At 36.5% G+C, this 24,430-nt stretch overlaps 3 protein-coding genes across 4 annotated transcripts; 2 read left to right on the top strand and 1 right to left on the bottom strand.

The window, feature by feature from the left end:
• Positions 1 to 1,620: 1,620 nt before the first annotated feature.
• LOC103474499 (splicing factor U2AF 35 kDa subunit) lies at positions 1,621 to 8,179 on the bottom strand. 2 transcript variants are annotated; one of them, XM_008425522.2, is made up of 8 exons: positions 8,077 to 8,179; positions 7,058 to 7,145; positions 6,493 to 6,559; positions 4,051 to 4,100; positions 3,708 to 3,806; positions 3,416 to 3,549; positions 1,952 to 2,044; positions 1,621 to 1,868 (listed from the first exon to the last, which is right to left on the bottom strand). In XM_008425522.2, exons 1-8 carry the CDS (start codon positions 8,118 to 8,120, stop codon positions 1,757 to 1,759), a joined length of 687 nt encoding a protein of 228 aa, XP_008423744.1. In that variant the 5' UTR covers positions 8,121 to 8,179; the 3' UTR covers positions 1,621 to 1,756. The 2 variants fall into 2 exon arrangements, with proteins under 2 accessions (XP_008423744.1, XP_008423753.1); XM_008425531.2 differs by lacking the exons at positions 6,493 to 6,559; positions 7,058 to 7,145; positions 8,077 to 8,179 and adding an exon at positions 4,707 to 6,447 and having other exon boundaries at positions 1,622 to 1,868.
• Positions 8,180 to 9,085: 906 nt separating this feature from the next.
• LOC108166129 (B- and T-lymphocyte attenuator-like) lies at positions 9,086 to 13,170 on the top strand. Its single transcript, XM_017303763.1, has 6 exons — positions 9,086 to 9,461; positions 11,095 to 11,412; positions 11,531 to 11,575; positions 12,128 to 12,250; positions 12,349 to 12,383; positions 12,490 to 13,170. Exons 1-6 carry the CDS (start codon positions 9,386 to 9,388, stop codon positions 12,811 to 12,813), a joined length of 921 nt encoding a protein of 306 aa, XP_017159252.1. The 5' UTR covers positions 9,086 to 9,385; the 3' UTR covers positions 12,814 to 13,170.
• Positions 13,171 to 17,868: 4,698 nt separating this feature from the next.
• On the top strand, positions 17,869 to 21,066 carry LOC108166956 (B- and T-lymphocyte attenuator-like). Its single transcript, XM_017308957.1, has 6 exons — positions 17,869 to 17,949; positions 19,563 to 19,880; positions 19,986 to 20,030; positions 20,567 to 20,689; positions 20,791 to 20,825; positions 20,932 to 21,066. Exons 1-6 carry the CDS (start codon positions 17,874 to 17,876, stop codon positions 21,064 to 21,066), a joined length of 732 nt encoding a protein of 243 aa, XP_017164446.1. The 5' UTR covers positions 17,869 to 17,873.
• The last annotated feature ends 3,364 nt before the right edge of the window (positions 21,067 to 24,430 follow it).

Below are 24,430 nucleotides of genomic sequence, written 5' to 3'. Positions count from 1 at the left end.
CAAGTAAAGGTATAACTTGATTGGCTAAGACGGGGGCGTCTGTTTAGACTGCGTCGACCAATAGGAGAGGAGGTTTCTCGATACGGGGTCTGGATAAAAAGGGTCGCCAAGTTGTCCGCACCACCTGTTTACCTTTGTGCTGACCAAACACAAAGCCCTCGTACTTTAGTACCATGTGTCATATTGACGACTTCTCACGCGCTTTGCCTTTGATATTCAAAAATGTTGAGTAGACAAAAAAAAATTATAATTATTTTTACTTTTAAAATAATTTCTGCGCTTAAGTATAAGTACAAGTGATATCCTTGTCAAAAACTCAAGGATGAMAATTAAAATAACTACACAAAAGGATACATTTGAGACATGTTGCTACATGATTATGACTCAGTCTAGGAAATAAAGGGAAAGTAAAAGTTTCCATGTATCACTTTTACATGGTACATTCAAAAGTATCACTTCATTTTAATTCTCTTAAATATTGTATTTATTCTACACCTATCTGAACTACTTTACAGCATTGACTTCGGACGAAACCTTAGATTCATGTCAGAAAAATCAACCAAAGACATTGTAGCAATAMATTTTCCAGCTACCCATGTAAGATAATTTTGGTTAAGATTAGTTTTTCATGAACATTGCTACTATTAGTTATGGCTACTATTAGTTATTTGTGCAAATTTATGAATGAAAGGTTTGCCTTCCACTCAACCTTCCATTAATAACATTAGGTACAGCATTCTGAATAGTAAGCTTAAGTAGTTTACATCTGTGACTTAACTGATAACTCTGGGAAAACCTTTTTTTCTGCACACTAAACCATCTCCAYATTTTTCCAGATTGTGTAGGAATCCTAAWGTCCGTCATGAACTTAACGGAAGTGGGTTCAAAAATTCTCATTGGTGTTTCATGCAACTTTGTGCCAGCACCTCTGAACTGCATAAAACCTGGTTTAACTCACTGATATTCGCTTGTATTGCCAACTTTAGTTAGTCTGGTTAGGAACCAAAACCATTATAAAGTCCCACTGGTGTCCCGACTTGAGAACTGATTTAATTGCCTTCTGTAGRTTATTATAGAAACATGATGGCTTCCAAAAGTATCTAGCTAAATGGTGAAAAGAACAAAAATAAAATAACAATTAAACAATTCTATCAGATGAGAAAACATTTTGCAAACACACACAAAAAAAGCGGCTGCACAGTGACAGTTAGTAGAGCTGTTGCCTTGCAGCAAGAAGGCTCTGGGTTCGATTCCCAGCCCCGGTCTTTCTGCATGTAGTTTGCATGTTCTCCCTGTGCATGTGTGGGTTTTCTCCGGGTACTCCGGTTTCCTCCCACAGTCCAAAAACATGACTGTCAGGTTAATTGGCCTCTCCAAATTGCCCCTAGGTGTGAGTGTGTGTGCATGGTTGTGTGTCCTGAACCCCGCCTCTCGCCCGGAACGTTAGCTGGAGATAGGCACCAGCAACCCTTCCGACCCCACTAAGGGACAAGAAAATGGAAGGATGGATGGACACAAGAAAAGCGTCAACAATCCAATTCTTGTGGAGAGAATTCATGGACGGACATTCTGGCGGTACAGTTACAAATCTGTTTTTTATTGAGAAAGCGACACGAGCTTGTCTTTTAAAAAAAGTGAATAAAAGAAAATAACAGTTTCAACAATTCACCGAAACAAAAAAGAAAAAAAACWAAACAAAATAAAACATTGCTGGGATTAGGAAGTAGGGGATTGAATGCATCAGCCTCGGCCTCTTTCAGAACCTCCCAGACCGCTCCCGGTCTCTGGACTTCCGCCTCTCGCGATCGCCCCGCCGTCGATCCTTGGAGCGGGAGCGCCGTTCTCGGGAGCGGGAACGAGAGCGGTGCCTGTTGGACAACAAACACCTCATTTACAAACGAACAGTGACTCGAGAGAGAGAGAACATTTGTTTCCACTGAGGAGTAATGACTTTTTCCTGCGGCGGCCGTAGAGCTCCCTGCGGAGTTCCCGTGAGATGGGCTTCAGATGCATGAAGTTGCAGAATCCTCCTCGGGTGCATTCCCTGTAGGAAAACGGGAGATGARGGGTTAAAACCTGTGGCCTTGCTGCAGATGGAGCCCTGCCATAAAAAGCTGGCTCTATGTTGGACATGCCAAGGAGCACGGCAGCAAAAAAAGTTGAAACTTTTATCTGCTGCATGGGGAACAAACCAGAATCAAATGGAAAAACCTTGAAGGGCGCACAGCTTATCTTGAATAAAAAGTTAGYTCACATAAAACCAATGCAGCTGGGAYGGCTTCAGAGTTTCAAAAGGAAAACCTTGTAACTCTGGTTCTGGTTCTGTCAGAAGCAACCTTTAAAGGCCTCTCGGATTTAAAGGCAGGACAATCTGGCCAGCGAGTAATCCAACCTCGGATGAGGAGAGAACAGTGAAGCTCTGTCACGGTCTGAGCAAAGACAGAACCTTCTTTCTTCACGCAGCGCAAAACACAGAACAGTAACCTGCTTCACTACTACAGTGAAGAGGTTGGATTAAAATCAATTAATCCGATATTAATCGTTTCAGTTCTAGTATCGGTAAAGAGAGTGCAAACAAAGGTAAATAAATGCCATCCATAGAGAGGCATGTTCCAGGGTTTATTCAGTAAACTGAATAAAATAAAGTAGTTCTGTTTTTGGTACTCATGGAGTTTGTTACCTTTCATAGTKCAGGACAAACCTGTGCGCAAATATCAGTGCATGTGACTGAAAGATAACATTTCACATTGCATGGTTAAGCATAATAAAAAACTAAAATGTATCATAAGACAAAAATAGTTTAAGAAAAACTATTTGTCGTCTAACAACAACTCCTGCAAGCTCTGATGGAAAACCTTCACCTGATCTTCTGCCACTGTGTGGTAGCAGCTATACATTACAGACAGTTACAAATACTACAAATACTATACTACTACTACTACTACTACTGCTGCTGCTGCTGCTGCTTCGTGCCTTTACATAAAGGACTGATGTGAGAGTGAGAGAAAACTGATTTAAGTTTAATCTTAAAGCTCAATGCCTTTATATAAYGATTACAACTCTGAAAACCAAAACATTTCAATTGTTCAAAGATGATTGCTCCAATATTTGTAGAAAAAGTTGCTGTGGTGTGTTTATGATGATCGTTTCTCCACTTCCAAACAAAAACAACATTTTTAGGATATAATCACATCAAATTGAAGGTGGAGGACACTGTAAACTCAGATTGGATTGAGCAGAAGAAGGAAAACAACTCGGCACTGATCAACAAGCTAACAGACWTCTAACAAGACGYATTTCATTCTTCTCATAACCAAAAATGTTTCTGGATGCATAAAGCTGCTTAGTTGGTCTTCAACAGGTGTGTGACCAACAGCAGACAGGGACAAACGTCTTCAACTCATTTGACACTCACCCCATTTCGTACTGGCGGCAGCAGGCTTCTCTGAAGTCGGTAACCGGGGACAGCTCTGCGTGGATGGGCTGGGCGTTGAACCAGCGGTTGTTCAGGTCCATGACCGCTTTCTCTGCGTCCTCCTCACGTCGAAACTACACGGACACAGAGGTAGACATTCATTTTTGCAGAAACCAGATATGTACACACACTGAATGCATTCCTCACAGTCTGAGATGAAGTCAAACTAAATTTTATATTTAAATCTGGCCAACTTGATGGCTTATTAGATGTTCAGGTGTACGCGACTCACCTTCACATAGACATTGCCGACAAGGTGGTCACCCAGGTTATCACAGACATTCATCTCCTCCACCTCTCCATACTTCTCCTCCATCTCTGTGAACACCTCCTAAATTGAAAAAATGAGGAAAAACAATGAATGAATTGATCCATAATTTTGCCATTTTTCWACATGAAGTAGTTACCAAAACTTTGCACTATTAGGAAAGTTTCAGGTGTTGCACAATTCCCATGAACAAACCACGAAATCCACCTAAAAAGGCCCCATTTTGGCTGCTCTTTTGGCTCTCCTGAGGCAGATAAGGAGGCTGTGATGTCACAACGGGCCACTGCCGGGCCGGCAGGTCACTCACCTCAAAGAACTCGTCGTAATGTTCCTGCATTTCCACATCGCTCACGGCACCTGCGAAACGGCAACGACAGACGGTGAAGGACGAGCTGGATGGACGTTAAGCGTCAGGAGACTTCAAAAAAACGTGAACCACACGGCGCTTTGAAGAAGTATTCACACCCGACRAACCMTCTGGGTTTTGTTACGTTACAACCACATGAATGTATCCCAAATGTTAAAAGGTTGTGGTTGCAATGTGGCAWACTGGGGGTGTAAATACCTTCTCAAAACGCTGTAGGAACATTTGGAAATAGGGATAGTATATAAATTTGAAGCTAAATGTCACAGAAGCAGTCAAAACAAAGTTTCTCCCTCCCATTTTTCAGCTTGTTTGGTGTTTAACTTTAAACTGACTTCAGCCAAACGCTGACCCTTTTTTTTTTCCTCTTTCTTTTTGCTGAACTATTTGCATAACTGTGTCATGACACAGACACTGATAACACTTTCTTCATGACAAGCAGGCCGAGGAAACATGCAAAACAGCATGAGGCCCGTGCATCTAGCCTTAAAGACACATCTCTCACTTCTACACTGTACCAGTTTGGTTCGGGGAGGAGTAATAAAATGAATTCAGTGCAGTCGGTGCTGGAGGGTCCTGTGGATAAAGATAGAACTTACAGTGGAAACCATCAGCGGACTGGGCAGTTTTGAAGGTTATGAAGGTAAATGTTCAAGAGGGAAATGGTCTGAAATACAAAACATAAGCTTCTGTGATAAAAATCCAACCAAATACGAAGCTGGGGAGGGAAAAGAACGTTATTAGATATGTTTTGCTAAAACGGCTGCGAGCGATTGGTCGAGAGAGGAAGCTGCATTTAACAAGAGCATTTAGCAATTGCTTCCTGATATTTAGCATTTATKTCTGAAGCAACATTTTAAACATACAGATTGTCTCACTGAGAAAAACCAGTTAAGCAACCAGAATGACTAGCCTGACTGGGACAGAACCAGGCACAAAAGGCACACCAGTGACCGGTGTTGAGAGAGCAGAGAAAGACCAGAACGTCTGGAATGATGTTCTTCAGAAAGATAGGAATAAAGTTATTTGGACGCAAGAAAAGAGGACATGCTTGCCAAGAAAAGAACCTCACAGCAGCTATAAAGCATGGAAGTGGAAGTGTCATGGTTTGGGAAAGCAATCATAGAACCCATCAAGTGTTCTATCATTTATTAGAGGGTTTTTGTTTRAGATTATTATTAGACTAGCAGTAAAAAAAAAGATTAAGTATATTCATACCGGGAGCTCCATCAAAGATGGGCTGAAGTTAAGAAATAGAAAGTTCTGGTCTAGTCAAAGTSCAGATTTAATAGGAGAAGCTTTATGATAACATAAGATGATGCAAGMAACATCTCAAACATTAAAGTGAGGAGGGGAGCCATCCTCCTTAATAAAGCGATACTACAGACCGGTGGGCGGATAACGGGTTAGTTCAACTACGCCGGGTGAAGACTGCACTCGCTCTTTCCTCAGCAAGAAAAATAGTTAAATTAAAATATTAACTATATTTCTTGTAGTATTTCTCCAAAAAGCTTTAAAAAAGCAAGCCAACAAAAATCACAATGAAAACGTGAGAAATAGACGCATCTGAAGAAAATGGAAGGTTTTGAGCAGCAGACTTTTAGTCAATAAAGTGTCTTATCTTTTTCACATGAATGCTGCTTTAAGTTTWGCTGCTTGTGTTCAGGCCTGAGGGGGGACAGACGTTTCCGGGGCTGGGAACGGCAGCGGGTTCCTCCTGCCGACTACGCTGGGATCCAACAACAAACTCTAACTCTCACAGTAAAGTCACATTTACTGGTTGTTTAACAGTTTCCTTCAGTAACTGTATGTTTAAAAAAAAAAAAAAAAAAAAAAGCTAATTTGCATATTAGCTAAACTAATATGGGGAGGCAAAATTTTTTAAAACTTTATTTTTCAGTTAGTTGGTGGCTACCTTCAATAATCAAGAGTTTTTTTTTTGATAGCTTTTACCCTTCAAAACACAAAAACAATGTATTTGCCACTAATTGGAGAAKAATTTTACCTAAATGCAGACAGTACTTTGGTATTATTCAGAACATTTACTATTTCCGCTCACGTCAAGATTGATTATTAGGACTGATTTATTTTCATATTGATATTTAACACCTACCTGTATGAGGCGGTCTGTGTCTGTTTACGGCACACAGTCCCACCTCATGTTTCTACGTATTCCAAGCTAATCAGCTCTACCTGGAAGTGTTGTTTGCTTTTATACCCTAGTTGACATTTGTTCATATCGCTGAGTCACACGAAGTCTTACAGATACATACTTGTCTACTTTAAGCCACTGAATGAAGACTGAGTGTTTGGTTAGGGGTTAGCTAGCTAACAGGACAAGAGAAGAACCTCAGAAGTGTTTTCGGAAAAACGTGTCTGACTTACAGCGAGAGGCGTCGGCAGTCTGAGCGCTGTTCTGAGGATTACGGTAGATGTTCTGGATCAAGATGGTCTACACAGCAGACAAACCACAATAAATATGGTGAAACTGGACTAATAGCTTTTGAGTGTTGCACTTTTTTGAGATTCAAAAGACAGAACAGTTCAAAACAGAAGTGTACATATGCTTATTTTGTCACTCTCTTAAGTTAAATTAGAGCTAATTTATCTTGGTTTAGGTCTGTTAGAATTACCAACATTATTTTTATTTGCCAAATGTCACAATAACAAAATTCTGTATGTAAACTTCTGATTTTGAAGACATTCGTTAATAAGTCTCAGACACATTCTCTYATTCTTGTGACATTTAAATGACTGAAAACAAGAAGTTTGGTCTGATTTAATCTCAGGAAGAGAGAAAAAAGTGTTTGTGTCTTTTTATTCCGTGTATGTAAATTTCTGGTTTGGATGAGGCACACGGGAAATCGTAGCTAGACATSTGTAATTCAGGAAGCTGTTGACCRATTGGTAATTTTAGAGATATAAAATCACTTGCAAGGCAGAAACTTACCTGGCTGAAGGTTGGTTTATTGTGCAATCTTGAGCATCGGTCTCCATGTCTGCAGGCTCCAATTTTGAAATAGAAAGAACAATTTACCCTGAAAGGAAAGTTAACATTATTTGTTTATTACCGACTCAGGAACCGCTGCTAAYTCGTTAAGCAAAAGTAACATAATGACAAATTAAAATCTCATGTCTTAAGGTTATCACATGCACAGACTCATCTGTGTAAAGGTTTTGCTACATTTGGCTTTGCTGAGCCATGTGTGACTCCTGTATCTCCTTTCTCTACTCAGCATCCAACTAGAATAATAAGCATGCATACAATAACTTCAGCAACAAGTTGTGCTGGGTGACAGAAGATACCATCACATCTAACTCACACAATGAGTGTAACATGTTGAAATGTATTGTTATCATTAGAGTAATAATAATAATTTACATCTAAAAAGAAGACTATATATTTACGTTTTGAAAGACAAAATGCTGCTTCTTCTCCATACGAATGCACCTTCCTTAGCCTTACACCTTACCTTCAAGTGACTAAACAGTGTCTCTATGTGTATGTAGTTCTTGATCACTTTAAATAATTTRATCTCAATAAAAAATGAAAAAGCAGCTTATATTTGTACCCCAGTGCTCTCCAAATCAATACAACCAAGTAATCTGCTCTGACCTGCTAACTAGCAAGCTAAGGTTTACTGGGTTTTAGTTAACTGTGCTGCAGGCTTCACGTGTAGGTAAACAAACAATAAAARCAGCGACAATTCTATAAATGTGTTAATTCCTTAATATTTTGTCATACACCAACAGGAAACAGAAGATTTATGTTCTGACTACAKGAGTTTCATTCAATGCGGTAGCTCTCTGTTAGCTTCCCCTCGCTAACGATAGCTTCAGCGGGAGTTCCAGCGAAGCTAAAGGACCTAAATAACTTGCTAGTAATGAAAAATAAATCTGTAGCAAAAAGACTTTGCAWAAAAGTCTCAGTTAATGSGTCAATCTTGACCAACATTGAATAAAACTTACTTGTCTTTCTCTGTGCCGAAGATGGACGCCAGATACTCCGCCATTTTCGCCCCGTCTAAGACGTTGTGGAATGCGTCATCACGCAAAACGAGGGCCTGCTCTCAAACGCTGTGGAGGTTACCATGACAACATGTACATTAGCTTTAATGTCCGCTTAGGGGCGCCGTTTCCCCAATATGGGGTCTAAAAACACCTTAACACGCACTTTTTTCATTGTATGCCTATAMATTTGAATATTTTAATTAATCTCCAGAGATTTTTCTTCTTCCAAAAACTTAATTACTCTTAAGACTCGCCTTTTTTCATACCTTAAATTAAAAGTACATGTTCAGAGTCTTGGATATACGGAAGAGAGGGGAAAACCAGAAAATGAGTAAATTTTTATTTCAMATGAAAACTGTAGAACCTTACATTAAAAAAAGTACAATTAATAACCAAAAATATGTTGCATAAAACCCCAAAAATAATAATATGGGGGRAAAAAAACTATTTAAGACGACAGCTGACTATTCACTTTGGCCTATCTTGTCTACTTGGCAATTATGAAAATAATCAAAAAATCTTATGCTAACAATATCACTAAATAATCAAGCCTAGTTTGTTGTTCTTATAATATCAAACCAACACAAAATAGTTCTTCAAAATCTCAAAATAGCTGATTCACGAGGAGATAAGTGTTCATGTGGTGACAGTGTTGACCCACTAAAAACCACCAAAAAACCATCAACACAGTGGGCATTGAAGCCATTAAAGAGGCTGTGGGGTCCCCATCTGCTCATCAGAACACCTAACAACCTCCGCCGAAACCACAGGCGCTCTGCAAGAGGTCGCGCAACGCTGCAGGAGATGCACATGGCGGAGATTAAAGAAGAGGAGAAAGGAGAGGAAGTCAGCTTGAAGATAGCAAACCACAGAGACTGTCAAGAAGTGATGAAGGCGGCGTCAAGGTGCACAGACTGAAAGACGCCTCGGAAACGGCAGCAAGRTCTGTGAGAACGATGAAGATTTTGGCTCAGTTCGAGATGTCTGCCGCAGCTGGATGAGAAGGGGAAGCCCTGGCCTGAGACGCCTYGCTGAGTCGGACCTGCAGAAATTGCAGAAGCGAGACCACCCACCACCTGATTCTCACCTCAAAAACTATATTCCTGTCTACTTTCRAGGGGAAGAAGTACTGTACGTTACAGGGCGTGTGAGCGGCAGCCAAAGAGGAAGCAGCTCTGGCTGYTTTGATTAACAAATTAATGATGTTTTCGGAGGAAGATTTCTCAGTTGAGCTGGATGTGACCGGATAGTAACGAGCRAAGAGATCATGAGGCTTGAGCACCGCTGGATTGTCCTGGTTTGGTCCATTTGGACCATCCAGTCCCTCACCATTGAGGCTGACGGTAAGTTAACATGTTTCCTTAGCTTTTGTAACCACAGAGACCAAGTAGATGGTTTTTGTGTAGACAAATCCAGAGGGCAGAGGTCACAGCGAGATCTGACCATTAGTGAAAATAACTGACATGTCACACCTGGAGGTCAGATTAAATAAACTCAAAGCTCCAGATGATTTTGAGGGACCATTAGCAAACATCGATTGTATATTTTGTAGAAATGTCGGTTCTCTTGGTAAATGTGAAACTCTTATTTTTTTTTTTTTGATTTTGAAAAACAAATTTCTTTCGTTTTGTTTCCACGGTACATATGACCAGGACACCGTGGAAGAGTTTAAAAAGTCACAATAACAAATTGAGTTAAAGAGGAAAAAAACAAACAACATTATTTATGTTCCATTTTTTACTCACCAATCAATCAAGTTTATTTTTATGGCACTCAGCAGTTCAAAGTGCCGTACATCTTGAAAACATAAAAAACATCATCAAAAGTTGTAAAACTCAAGTGCCATTGTTAAAATAATCAMTACACATCAAATATGTTGGTCAATGTTCAATTTAGAGCTTCTTTGAGGTTCAAAAACAACTCTAAATGGAACGCTGAMCAATAAAAACAAAACTAAAACTACAATAACCTTGTAGTAACCATATCTCAATAATACACAGATTGCTGTATTGTAATGGTTAGATAAGCAAAATTTTTAATGAAAAGTTGCTATTTTACTGAAAGCCTATTTTCCCCAGGTTGTAATTTTTTTTAACTGTGACATTATTTATATAAACAATTTATTGGCTGAAAGTGTGTATTTTTTCTTCATTTAAAAGTTGCATCATGTTTTCTGAAGTGTTTCGATATATCAATAACACAAAGAATTTTCTATTTTAATGTTTTGATTTTCTCATTCTCAATAAATAGTTTGAATATTTAGAAACTAAGCAGCATATTTTTACAGAAATTTAGTATTTTAAGAAACAGCTGGATGGAATAAAATCATAAATAAGTGTGGTGGTTGATAGCGTTTGAGAAAAAAAAGAAGAAATGGAGGAAGAGTTGCTCATTTCCAGTTAGGTCAAACTTTAAAAACCATTTTATGAAACAAAGACATTTTCTATGAGAATAAAAAAAACTATCTTGAGATTTAATAAAGATGGAAAAAAAGTACAATAAGAATGTTAATGCTTAAAATTTGTCAACACAGCTGCCAGTTGTCGAATCAACAGAAGAGAAACTTCTTATTATACAAGAGGTTGAGGTCTTTATGTAAAATAACAGCACTCACCACATACTATTTAAGCAACTGGTTAATAAAAGAACTAGTTTATATTAACTATGCTTCAAAGAAACACAGATATATCTTGACATGMGGTTGAATAACAAAAAAGAAGAGATGAAAACTTTTTTAGAGTGCACTTTAAATGTAAAACCTGTTAATGCTCATACTTGTTAAACTGATCATTTGATTTGACAGAAGTCGGTTTTAGATTGAACATAAATCAAACAGTTCTTCTAATTTTGCAGAAGTATTTTYCTGATTTACGTGGGCATTTTGTGATAAGTTCATTCAAAGTTTAAAGCTAATTAAGCACAAAAAGCATCAATTTATCTATRTTATTTTATGTCTAATGTCTTCTCTTCCTTTAGATGATGAATGCACAACAGATCTAAAAGTTCGTCGGAACACAATTTATAAAGTGAATCTTGGACAAGAACTCAGGATTGAATGTCCAGTTAAGTTCTGCAACAATTTACCACCAACAATCTGCTGGACTAAAGTTAAGAAAGGAGATATGTGTCTCAATGACAACAATACCAATCACATCAAGACAGAATGGAAAACATCAAATCCGTCAGAAGGGATATTCTACTTGGTATTTCAAAGCATAATCAGCAGTGATTCAGGTGAATATCAGTGTAAAAGTGGAGGCAGTATGAGCCATATCATCTACATCAATGTTCTCGGTGAGTGATTTTTCAGTTATATAATTTATAGCAACACTACAAGTAACATTAGCCAGCCTTACATTTGTATACATGCATGCATACTCCCTTATTTACAAGATTATAACTGTTTCTACAGGCATGGACACAAACAACACACGTAAACCAGTAACCAATGACACAAGTAAGAAAAAGTTTATATCTGTTTCTTGATTTTGTACAAATGAATTGCTTTTTCATGTTTGTTTAATTTTATTTTGCACATGTAAATAAACCATTGTTTTTAAGCAATGYACATTTTCATAGATTATGGATAGATATAGATGGTGATATTTTACAGATAATTTAATTCACTTGTCAGACATCTTCTGAAAACTTTGTATTTTACTATTTGGTTCTGACTCCTGTTAGGGCAATTTAAGTCTCATAMAATTTGAGACCAGYGACCAACCCACATTAACTATTGTACTCAKGCTTATAATGRAGCAATATAAATTTTATGTCACCTAYCTAACAGAAAAGTATTTTAAATCCTAGTTATTAAAATGAGTAGGAAACATTTTCCTGACAGTTGTGATAGGCACAAAATCTCTCATGGWACTAGGAGCCAAACCAGAATTGTCAAAAAAGGAAAGGGGTGAAAAGACAAGCATTTGTATTTGAAAAGGACACTTTTTAAGTTGGATAATATATCTTAATTTTTAGTTTTATCATGTTYTGTTTTGTCTTATTGCAGAYGACCAATCCGAAACTGAACCAGCAGACAGATTTTTGWTGTATATGTACTCTGCTGCTGGGATTGGTTCCTTCGTCATCATAGTGATTATTATTTCTGTGATATGCATGCGAGGGTGTAAAGGTGAGATTTCTTTACYAATTTTATTAACATCAGCTTATAATTGCTATGTGAAATACTCCGTCACTGCCACTACATTTAACAAACTGTTTATCCTGCAGGGAAGTCAAGAAAAGAGAAWCAAAAAGAAAATCARGTAAGTCAAGCTKCCTTTCAAGAGTATAACCTCTTCACCAAATGTTTATGCCTTTAAAATTTTGAYTTTATTTAAAAATGTTATTTCTACTTTTGTATTCTTAAAGTACATGGAGATGCCCTTGGGTGAGCGAGCCGTCCCAAACGCCACTGGGATCCAGCACTCACCAAGAGGAAGCCCCAACCCGCTGCCACCTCGCAGGCCCAGTGGGAGAAAAACCACAGGRCAACCTRCGGAGCTGACACCATCCAGAGACAACCAGCCGCCTCACGGCCAGAGGACACGAGACAGAAACAGGAATGGGGCGCAGGCGGAGGAAGCAGGTTCTGTTGTGTATGCTGCTCTCAACCATGCACCCCCACAGAGGGAGGCTCCCCGGCCACAGAGGGAGATAGAGGAGACAGAGTACGCAGCTATACGTTTGGTTTGAAGACTGAGAGTCTGCTGGAATAAATCACACTAGAGGAATAAAGTTTGAATCTGGATCTKCCTCTCCAGAGGAGCACAGGAGGGATTCCTCACAGCAAGGATTCTGGAATCAAACAACTCAAATCATGACTTCCTTTACCGTTCGGAAACACTGATCTTACARCAGAACATGCTGACAGATTTGCTCAAGCATAAATCATCATCGGCATCACAAACTGGAYGTGTGGTTTCTACTGTTCTGTTTGGGATGGAAAATGTTCCAGCTGAAATCAAGAACCTCAGCGTCACTGCAGGCGGTAGCCTACGGAGTAAAAAGCAMGTTTCACATCCTTCATATGTAAAACCAAACTGAAATGAACCATGTATCTTTTTTTAYTATTGTTTACCAAAAGGAATTCAATATTTGTCTCATTTTCTTCTGTCTGCACTTTGTTTAAAGACCCTTTTCCTGCACTTGGTGCTTTACAAGAAGTACACCACAATGGCTAMATGAGATGAATAAGTAGGTTATCCCACCGGTTCAGGGTCAAAAACACCGATACAGAAATCAGTCAGCGTTTCCTCAMCAACTCAGTCCACARAAAATGTCTAAACAACCACAAAAGAGTTGCTGGCGCTAGCAAACCTAAACCGCTTAGCTAAATACACGCTAGCTAGTTGGTATCACAGCATAATAAGGAGCTAAAAGAGACTAAAGCCTTATTTTGTAATCATGTCTAATTTGCTTAAAGACAATTTTATTATCTTTTTGTCTTCCTCCATCAGTGGCTTAAGACCTAAAAAAGTATGCTATTCTCTGTTGTTAGAGTGTAGCAAACACAAAGCTAAAAGACACCAAACACCAAAAAATTACCACATTGTTATTTGTGTTTCAAGAACAKCCATAGGTGGCCRTATTTTAYTTCCTTAAACTGGAAATGTTGAGTCACACATGAGCTAGAAGACACGTTTYGGAAATAATTGATATTCAGCAGCTAGTTTGAATGAGAACTAGAAAAAACATAGTGATTTGGCTAATTATATCAGGCATGTAGATAAAAGAAAAGATAAAAATGTGCTAATATCTGAACCCTGTTATGCCATAAGGCATAAAAAGTGATAAACAGTATTCACATTYAAATTCAAAAATTCCTTATTGATCCCAAAGGGAAATTAAATGAAATATGTAGCATGTTAATGCATTAGGTGCTRATCAATTCAAACTTTTGCATTAATTACTTTTGCAGGTTTGATAATTTTGTTCAGGTTTGAAAAGATCTGTCTACCAYAATATTATGTTATTTCAATCAATAATCTAATACTACAGCGYAAACTCAATTATTCRTAGAATATTATCTACAATTTATGAAAACGCTTAGAGAATTAAACTGATACACATTGGTAAAGTACATGGGTGCAAAATTGTGGGAATAGGCAGGAATAAAATTTAAATTAAGGACAGATTGGCAAAACGGTGAGTTGATCTGGAATCTTCTTAACTGGCAAAATTATAAATAAAATGAGGTTTATTTTGTATTAACATTGTAATAGTCAGTTTACAAAAGTTCCTACAGAAACATCAAACTCGYATTTCTGTCTTCAATGAATGTATGTTTTTCTTGCTCTGCTACGAGGTACAAGTACAGGCATTATTTAGACTCTCTCCTCAAATATGAAACTATGTTTTTTGTGTGACAATCAAGCAGTGATTCAGATCTTTGACAATATAGAATGCAATTAGAGTCTATAAACTGAGCYTRTAAACTATMATGTGTGATRTACACAGGGGAAGCAAACAAAACTACTGTTGTTCTTTTGAATGTTTTGCACGTATTCGAGTAATAACTGATTTTATTGCATGTGCATGACTTGAAATCACTATTTGGAACAATTTCAGTCATTTCTGGTGCTGTAACCTCGGACGATATCAGATGAGTCATTTTTTTTTGGCTTTCTCTGTGACTGAAAATCTTATTCTGATTACTGATTGTGATTCCTTGAAAAGGTAGAATGTAATCCAAATCACTGTGTGCAATGAAATAATGCTTATCTAAAAAAAAAGATCTGGATTGAATCTTGTGGATTTGACTCTTTTTTTTTTGTGATAATTATGAGTATTTCCGTAAAAAAAAATCCTCAACACAGATTAACTGAAGTTAAACGAAATGTGTGGAGAAAAAATAGGTCTCTTCCTGTAATGACATCAAAGCTGGTAGATACACATTTACTGAAGGAACTGAGCAGAAACAGTCTACAGAWAGACCCCCGTCATCAAAAACAGGAAGTAAAGCCAACCGCATGTGACTTTCTGTAAAATTCAGAACACAGCCAGGCTTTACTGAAGTGGATCATTTCTCAGGTGCCCGACATGAAACTTTTCAGCTATAAAGTCCTTTTTTATGTTTTGATCCTAGTGGTACTCGGAGGCACTCAGGATGACAACAGTAAGTTATTATTACTACAATAATCTGTCTGGATGCTACTTTTTATATATAAATATACATATATATATTATAAAAACATTCATTTTGACTTTCTCTGTGTAAATATTTGAGAAAAGTAGACATCAAGAAAGAGCAACTTGCACCTTAAAATATTACAGAGAAATATTTTCATACCGCCGTACTTATTTATTGTATAATATACAGACAGATTTTAGGCTACATAGCAGTTTTTAGTTTGTATTTTCCATTTTTGTTTACTTTTCTTCCTTAATTTGCATAAAATGAGAAATATTGTGAAAAATAAAGGGCAAAAGCACATTTAAATCTGCTTTTCTGACTTTCTGAAGCAAAACGAATGTGAAAAGCACCAAAAATTGCTCAACTTAAAGAATCAGTTCAGCCTGGAAATTCCTAAATATTAAATGTTTCCAACTTTATTAATATTKCTAACACTTAATATTCTAGTTACGCAAATTTTAAGCCGTTTAATTCATGTTTTAAGTGGCAAAAACTTRAAACCACAGGATGCGCTGTGGGTTTCTGCAGCGTGTTTGACCTCAATTTGGTGGACACAGCTGCTGCATCGTAGGCGCCTACATCTGTTTCAGATACCTCACTGTTAATACTGTGGTTGAAGAAGCAGCCGGTCATGTGTAATCTTTTATGATTTGGCCTTTTCCTGAAAACTCCAAAACAAAAATAAAAGCCCAACCAATAATTAGAGACTTTTGTTAAAGTAACARAAGTCAAAACTTCTCATCTCTTGACATTTTTGCTCATTCTTCCCAAAATAGTTTGAGCGGGGTCAGGTTGAATRGAGAACATCTGTAGACATGAAGTCTTAACAAAAATGTTCGATTGACTTTATGTCTGGGCTTTGACTGGGCCATTCTCAGTCATGAATGTGGTTGGATTTAAGCTGGTCCAGCTCTACTTTTCAGCTTCAATAGCAGGTTTTTCTCCAGGGCTCATCTGTATGTRGCTCYATCAAYCTTCCTATCAAACCTAATCAGTTTCCCTGATGATGTTTAAGAGGAACATCCCACAGCATGATGCTGCTCCTACCAAATGAATGATGTGCAGTGTAAGACTTCCTTTCAAAWTCAGWGTAGGTTTCATCTATCATGTGGAAATGGGACTTTTTTTTTTACCTCAGGGTATCAGGTTACAGGGAGCTAAACAAGAATGCGTGCCACACTTTTCAGCTTAAAACCCATCTGAACACATGCAGCGTTTTCCTTCCTTCTTATAATTGYTTGCTTTCTTCTCTTTTCTTGCAGAGAAGCTGACCRRTCTGGACATGTTCAAACATTTCATGTTCCGCATTTTGGTCATTAAGATTTTTGTCACCATCGTCTTGCTTATGTTTGTGATTAAAGGTAGGAGTCTAGATCTAAAAATACAGGTGGCTGATTAYCATGATCTGAGAGCTGTAATTCATTGATCTTTGTATTCGTTCTGCAGAAAAAGGCCAAAGAAGTGAGGATCATGGTTCTTCTGATCACATCTATGAAAATGATAGATAAACATCTACTTGTGTTTGAGCTGAGTTGAGCTTTTATAGAAMAGCTGCTTGCTTTTGTGTTCTTGAACTACTGTGAGGCAAACTGCAAAGATGTGAAAGTGAAAGTGTGAGGCAGCTTTTGTTTACTGTACAAGGAATAGTGAGACAGAGGACAGGTAATAGTCATGTTTCCTGTACAGGTAACACATCTGCACACATCCTGTATAAAGTTTACGTTCACAAGGGACTGTCTAGACTACAGAGTACTGTGTTCTCATCTTCCTGTCTTTTATTTATTTATGATTAAATAAGCTTTTCTTCTTGGGTAGATGTATTTTTTGAAAGGAAACTAACTTCACCCATCATAACTGTTTTTATCGTACCCAAAGTATTAGTTGTACATTCTGAAAAATTTGAAATAGACAGCCATATTGTGACTTATCATTTGTATTTGTGTTCCACAAAGAATTATTCACGATTAGTCTSAGATTGACATAATCTGTTTGTTTTAATGAATAAATTTGATTAATGTTATATACAAGTCTGCTGTGTTTGTGTAATTTCTCTGACATTTAGTGACTTGCAGTGTTTGCAGAGAAGTTACATCTAAATGACTTCATTGTAGAAAGGTATCAGTCAGGGTAAGAGCACAAAAAACTCCACTGCAATATGTACAATATATATCATTAACAAGCAGTATTTTGACCAGAAAAACTGACATAAAACAGGAACATTTTAGTTTGATTTACTGTAGCATCGTGTATGTACGTTTCTGGTTTTAACCCTTCGTCGCACTAACGGTGGAAAAAGTTATGAACATAACGGTTTCATTCTTTATATCACAAAAGTCTGAACTTAGCTTTAAACATTTTTTAATATCCACAGCTGAAATTGCATTAACTTGAATTTAAAACATTGGTTTTCTTTGGTTCTTTTTTCTAGTAGTACAATGAAAAACTGTGGAAACAAATGTTTCTTCTTGTATCGACTTCATCAAAACTATTAGCATTTGCAGGAGGGTCTACAGAACCCCCATAATCACAAACAGGAARTAAATCAACCGCATCTGTTGTGGTGTTAAACTCAGAACATACAGAAGTTGAACAGAAGTGGACGTTTCATCAAACTACCAACATGATGTCTTACAGCTGTAAAGTACTTTTTTATGTCCTGATCTCCGCCAGACTGATGGTTCCTCTGGATGCTGATGGTAAGTTACATTAACTATTAAACTAAGATATAATAGATTATATAAGTCGGCAATGAAGATTCAGTCTAAATTTTTTTTTGTTTTGTTTTTGCTTAAATTCCAAAATAAATATCGGTAGAAACTAGATAAAATGTAACACAGCTAAGGTTAATGTCACTTATTAATAAAACATACCAAAGGTTTTTCACATCACCCAGTACTTTCACAGTTCCGCAGTTGACAAGAAGACGCATAGACAAAATAATGCAGCCTTTGAAACTTGACACATATAAATAAAACAATAAGACATGGAGCTGGATGTCTTTAATTCTGTTTTGCCAAACTAAACTAGTAATATCTATTTTTATTATATTTAAAAAAAAATATATAGCATTAAGAGATATTTCACATAAAGCTACTGTCACGCCGTTTCCTGTCTTGCCATATTTGGCGATGTGTTGAAGAAAGCGTTCGGTGGGTCTAAACATCAGGAAATGGATTTTGGATTTTGTGGAAAATTAAGTTCTACCGCGTCTTTAAAGCATGTTTGTTACTTTTAATGTGCTCCTGTTCCAATGTGGATATTAACGTCAACTGTTTTACATTGTGACATAATCAAGTATGTTATTTGCATTGTGACAAACTAAGCAATATTTATCGTGCTGTAAGTTAACTTATTACTAACAAACTATTTAATTATGCTACAACTAAATAGCATAGTTAAACAGTAATTAAATTACAGCATAAATTAATTGTTGTAATTTAATTATAATTAATTATACCATAAGTTTTAATTCCTGTTTTCAGCATCCAGCTTGGTGATGTGTGTGGAGCAGGTTTAGACTGAGTATGGTCCTTATGATTGGATAATTGCTGCAATCTTTGCAGCACAGATGCATTGAATGGGTAGCAGTGTTGCAAAAGTGTGTTTTACATGGTCAGTGAAAGTGATGTTGCTCATTTAGAAATATTTTGATATGTCCAAAGAACTTTGGTACAGGCAGACATACAGTAGCTGGTGATTCAAATATCTCTGCTAAAGAGGCAAGTAGGTGGTAGATGGTATTGGAGCGTTATTTTCTCATGGCATCTTGTCTTCCAACAACATTCACATGAAAGGAGTTCAAAAGTTTTTTACTTCCTCCTACTCCTTTTCAAGCATGTTGAGATTATTGTATAAAAATACRTRTCTTTTGTATTCCTTGTTCATGTGTGTGATTTTATACTTCTATCAGGTTCAAAATAAATAAATTCATGAATGAAAGGCTCCCGAAAAATTGTTAGATAAAACTTGTGAAGAATAATTTACAGATTTCAAAAAAAACATCAAGTTTTTTTTAGCATGTTGGACATGAAAAGTTACAATTCTAGCTACTTTAATCAAAGTAGCCACATTTTTAACATTTAAATAAGCAGATTTTTACTTTTATGAAATTATTTCCATTTTTCTGCACAAGTCAAAATTATCTAGTGTTCTGTTTTTTTTTTTTTTTTTTAGCGATTTTTCAAGTCAAATTTGCTGAATCAAACTGCATTATTATAAAATGCACCTTAAATTTCTACCTTCATAGTGTAAAGAAGGCAGCCAAAAAAAGCACGCAGGTATGACATTTTTATGTCTTCTCTTCCTTTAGATGATGAATGCACAACAGATCTAAAAGTTCGTCGGAATACAATTTATAAAGTGAATCTTGGAGAACAGCTCAGGATTGAATGTCCAGTTAAGTTCTGCAACAATTTACCACCAACAATCTGCTGGACTAAAGTTAAGGAAGAACTTATTTGTCTCAATGACAACAATACCAATCACATCAAGACAGAATGGAAAATATCATATCCGTCAGAAGGGATATTCTACTTGGTATTTCAAAGCATCATCATGAGTGATTCAGGTGGATATTACTGTAAAGGTGGAGGCAGTGTGAGTCATATCATCTACATCAATGTTGATGGTGAGTAATTTTTCAGCAACACTACCARTAAGATTATCTGGCTTTACATTTGTATCCATGAATGCTTATTTAGTTTCAAAAACATAACTCTGTTTCCTTCTACAGATATGGGCACAAAGGACACACGTAAACCAATAATCAATGACACAAGTAAGAAAAAGTTTATATTTGTATCCTGATTTTGTATATATGCAGTGTTATTTTATGCTTTTCTACTTCCATTAATAACAATGTAAGTTTTCAGAGATTATGGAGATAAATACTCATACAAATGCTGATATCCAATTTCATTCACTTGAGTGACATTTTCTGAAAATGTTGYATTACACTATTTATTTGGTCCCGATTATGTCAAACACATGCAAAAAAAATTTGTTATTCTTTACTACCAAGTGTTGTGTGCATTTATAAAATTTAGAACTATTTGTGATTTAGAAWCACAATTAAAGAAAAATAGACTTGAGTTGCTTTAGCAGAAACAAGAAATGCTTTTCTGCACCATTAAATATAAAAATACTCCAATCGCTGGTGAAAAGTGATGCAGAGTTGGTTACATGGCAAAAACAGCCATTTGTGTAACAATTTTTGGTTGCATTAGATCAGCATTAGTTGAAAAAGGCAAAATTTTAAGTTAAACAAATACAAATGTTTTTAGTTTTATCATGTTCTGTTTTGTCTTCCTGCAGACGACCAATCCGAAACTGAACCAGCAGACAGATTTTTGTTGTATATGTACTCTGCTGCTGGGATTGGTTCCTTYGTCATCATAGTGATTATTATTTCTGTGATATTCATGCGAGGGTGTAAAGGTGAGACTTGTCTGAGAAATCTTTATTTTTTAACATCGACTTGTATTTGCTATGTTAAATACTCAGTAACTACCTCTACATTGAAACTGTTTATCYTGCAGGGAAGTCAAGGAAAGAGAAACAAAAAGAAAATCAGGTAGGTCATGCTGATGCTTATGTTTGGGGCWATAAGCCCAAAGATCAGTTTGTCTTTTCATGTTTTACTCATTTCAAATTTTTCTTTCTGCTTTTTGTGCATGAAGGCTGAGCGAGCCATGACAAATGCCGCTGGGATCCAATTCTCCCCCAGAGGAAGTCAGGGGAATGTAAAGCAGGCAGAGGAACTCAGTTCTGTTGTGTACATGGTCGGCCAGGAAGGGAAGCTCTCCGGTCGCTGAGGCAGATAGAGGAGACACAGCTACACGTCTGGGTTAATGACTGAACATCTGCTGGAATAAGTGAACGATGTAGCATCTGTAAGCATTAGGCTTATGTCTCAACTTTGACTGGTCCATTCTAACTCATGAATATGCTTTGATCTAAACTGTTCCCGCTCTGGTTACTTGTTTAAAGTTATCCTTCTGGAAGGTGAACCTCCACTTCAGCCTCAATTCTTTTTCAACCTCCATGTAATCTCTGCTTGTCTTCATTAATAAACTTCATTATTCTTTCATAAAAATCTGCTGTCTTTGTATCAAAATGTTTTGCATTAAAATGATTTCATTGTAGAAAGGTATCAGTCAGGAGAAGAGCATAAAAACATCCACTGCAATATGTACAGTGGTAGCAAGAAATKTTTTATTTATTTTCTGATTACAATGTCTTATACAAATATTTCGGATCATCAAAGGGTCTGCAAATGAACATCCAAGAAGACATGTTTGCCCTCAGATTAGCTAAATAAAAGTAACTTAGAGCCACAAACGTTATATGGGTTTAAGATAGAAAGATAATGRCAGAAGATGTGTTCAAATTTATAAAGAACCTCTATTTTGTTTCTGTTTTTAGGCTTTAAAATATAGAAAAACATYAAACATAAACAGGGTGGATACATTTCCTTCTATCAGATGTTGATTTAATTGAAAACTAATAAAACAGTTTCCAACCTCTGAGAAGAAAACTAGCTTTATAAAAACACTATTGGTACTTTTAATGTCATTCAATTGTGGAAACTAATGCAATTATCACATGAAAATACTGAAAAACCTCCTAAACATGTATTTGTTTATATACTTGTATTTGAAAAATAATTTTAACCACAGTTATTAAGAGCATCTATTGGTTGTTTTAGATTTAGCTTAATGCTAAAACTGCCCAACACATACAATGAGGCTGAATAAAATGGGGGCATTAGTAGTGAATTATGATGACTACATCAAAGTCTATTACCATTTGTAAAATTCAGAAAACACACAAGCTTTGATAAAGTTTATTATTTCTGTTGTAAAAAATGGAGCTACACAGCCAACTAAGTTGTTCAACATTATGTATTTTAGCCTGTTATTCATAACGAGATTTTGTGTTTTTGTACCAGAGATGCTATCTGACCAGAGATCTTTCACAGCACGTAGGTTTTCACACTTCCTCATCTTAATAATARATACAAACAATGCAGCCTTAAAACATAAACTTTGGTCCTGCTTTAAATAAAAAGACGAGAAAACAGCAGGTCTTTGATAGAAACTTTAAATACTAACTTACATTTAWGATCAATATATATCTGATAATATATCAGAGGTAACATGCTSWSWMTTTTTTTTTYYTTYYKRAAAGTAAAAATGTGGAACTGCAATTTTAAAAAAAGTTGTTTAACATTGGGTTAGAGGACATTTATGTACAGTCATTTACAGACACAATAAAGTGATTCATGCAGATCATTCAGTCACGTTTTTGAACAGTTCTGCTTGGTTTCTGCAAAGAACCTGGATTTAATGCATGCAGGTTCATCATGAAAGATAGAAACCAATTAACAAATTTATTCTGACAACCAAAATGTGTAAACTGATACTAAAATAGTCATAAAATAAAAATTAATTCTTCAAGTACAAGAATAGTTACATAATTAAATTCATCCCAAGTTCATGTTAGCTTTGTTGAAATCTAGTCAAAGTAAAYGAACTTGACTACGTTAAGTTGATTCTGCAGTGAGTTCAGTCAATTTATCMAACATATTTATTCTTTTTTTAGCAGAAATATGTGTAAATATTTCTGCTATTTAAATTTGGTCATATTTATTGAATATGACCAAATAAACAGTCATATTCAATAAATTTAAATATTATTGAACATTTCACTGTGCATRTAGGTAAGGCTTTCAGTGTTTACTTACAGAAATATTAGTGCATAAACAAACGGCTGCAGAAACGGTTTTGATAATCTTGACTGACCTAAAACAGTAGCTTATTACTCTGATTTACTAACAGACACTACTGCATGATGGATTAGTTTAACGTTTTTTTTACACTTTATGTATTGTGCTTTTATCCACAAGAACAAAATACTTACTAGCGATCTAACAACTGCAGAAGCAGAAATGTTTCTTCTTCTAATCGACTATTAAGCCTATTAGCATTTACAGGAGGTTATATGTTGAATATAACCATAATAGCAAACAGGAACTAAACCAACCACATCTGTTGTGTTAAACTCAGAACCTACAGAAGCTGAACAGAAGTGGAAGCTTCAGACGACCAACATRATCTTTTACAGACACAAAGTCCTTTTTTATGTCCTGATCTCAGTCGGACTCCTTGTGCCTCTGGATGCTGATGGTAAGTTACCATAACTTTTAAAATTGGCCTTTCTAGACTGAATTTATCTTGTCAAAGAAGATTCAGTTCAAACGCGTTTTTTGGTTTAAATACCTATGAAATAAACTAGATAAAATGCATTCTTTAGCACAATACAGTTAATAACAAAGTGTTTGAAACATATGAAAGATTTTCAATATCATATAGAGGTTTTTTACAGTGCCACAGTTGAGTAAGTGATGCTTAAGCCAAATAATGCGGCCCTAACATTTAAAACATAGACATAAAATTAACAAGATATGCAACTGGATGCCAGATCTTTAACTCTGTCTGGTTCTTTCCTGATGCAGACGACAGCTGCACAATGGAGATGAAAGTGTGGCGAAACACAGTTTACGAAGCGATTCCTGGACAAGAACTCCGGATTGATTGCCCAGTCGTGTTCTGCAGCACCTTACCACCAGCAGTCAACTGGTATAAAATGGATGAGASACGTGTCCTCGTCAGTGTCAGTGATAACAGGCACATTAAGATAGGGTGGGAGATGGAGCGACCACTGAGAGGAGCTTCCTATCTTATTTTCCAAAATATTGTCATAAATGACTCTGGAGGATATCGGTGTGAAAGTGGAAGCGATGTGAGCCACATGATCAACGTCATTGTTAATGGTGAGTTAGTAGTTTATATATGATCAGAGGTAGTAAAGTCAATGTATTTTCATTTCTAGAATCAGAGGTGTGTGCATATATTGTGCATTTACAAACTTTTTTCTTTTGCCAAATCTTTAGCTTGTCTAGGAAATCTAAATCTACTTACAACTGATTACAACTGATCAAATCTCCATTGATTTTTTTTTTTATTGTTTTATCAGAGTGTTGGAGCCTACACACATTTTTAGCTTTTCAAAATGACTAAGGCTGCTCTCGCATGGGAAGCGGTGGGGCTGTGAACCCCTTATGAAACCGTTCTTGGTGGATGTGTTGCTCTACGGCGCAGCGGCGTTTACGTCAAC

This window comes from Poecilia reticulata, linkage group LG2 (assembly GCF_000633615.1).
Source record: "Poecilia reticulata strain Guanapo linkage group LG2, Guppy_female_1.0+MT, whole genome shotgun sequence".
NCBI classification, from domain to species: Eukaryota; Metazoa; Chordata; class Actinopteri; order Cyprinodontiformes; family Poeciliidae; genus Poecilia; species Poecilia reticulata.
Note: the sequence above shows the minus strand (reverse complement) of the source record. Positions and strands in the feature narration are given on the sequence as shown.

Excerpts from the sequence above, each read along its gene's own strand:
- LOC103474499 (XM_008425522.2), bottom strand. The coding sequence starts at position 8,120 with ATGGCGGAGTATCTGGCGTCCATCTTCGGCACAGAGAAAGACAA. Across the intron at positions 6,560-7,057 it reads ATAAACCAACCTTCAGCCAG|ACCATCTTGATCCAGAACAT; the intron begins GTAAGTTTCTGC and ends TCTGCTGTGTAG. Across the intron at positions 4,101-6,492 it reads GACTGCCGACGCCTCTCGCT|GTGCCGTGAGCGATGTGGAA; the intron begins GTAAGTCAGACA and ends GCCGTTTCGCAG.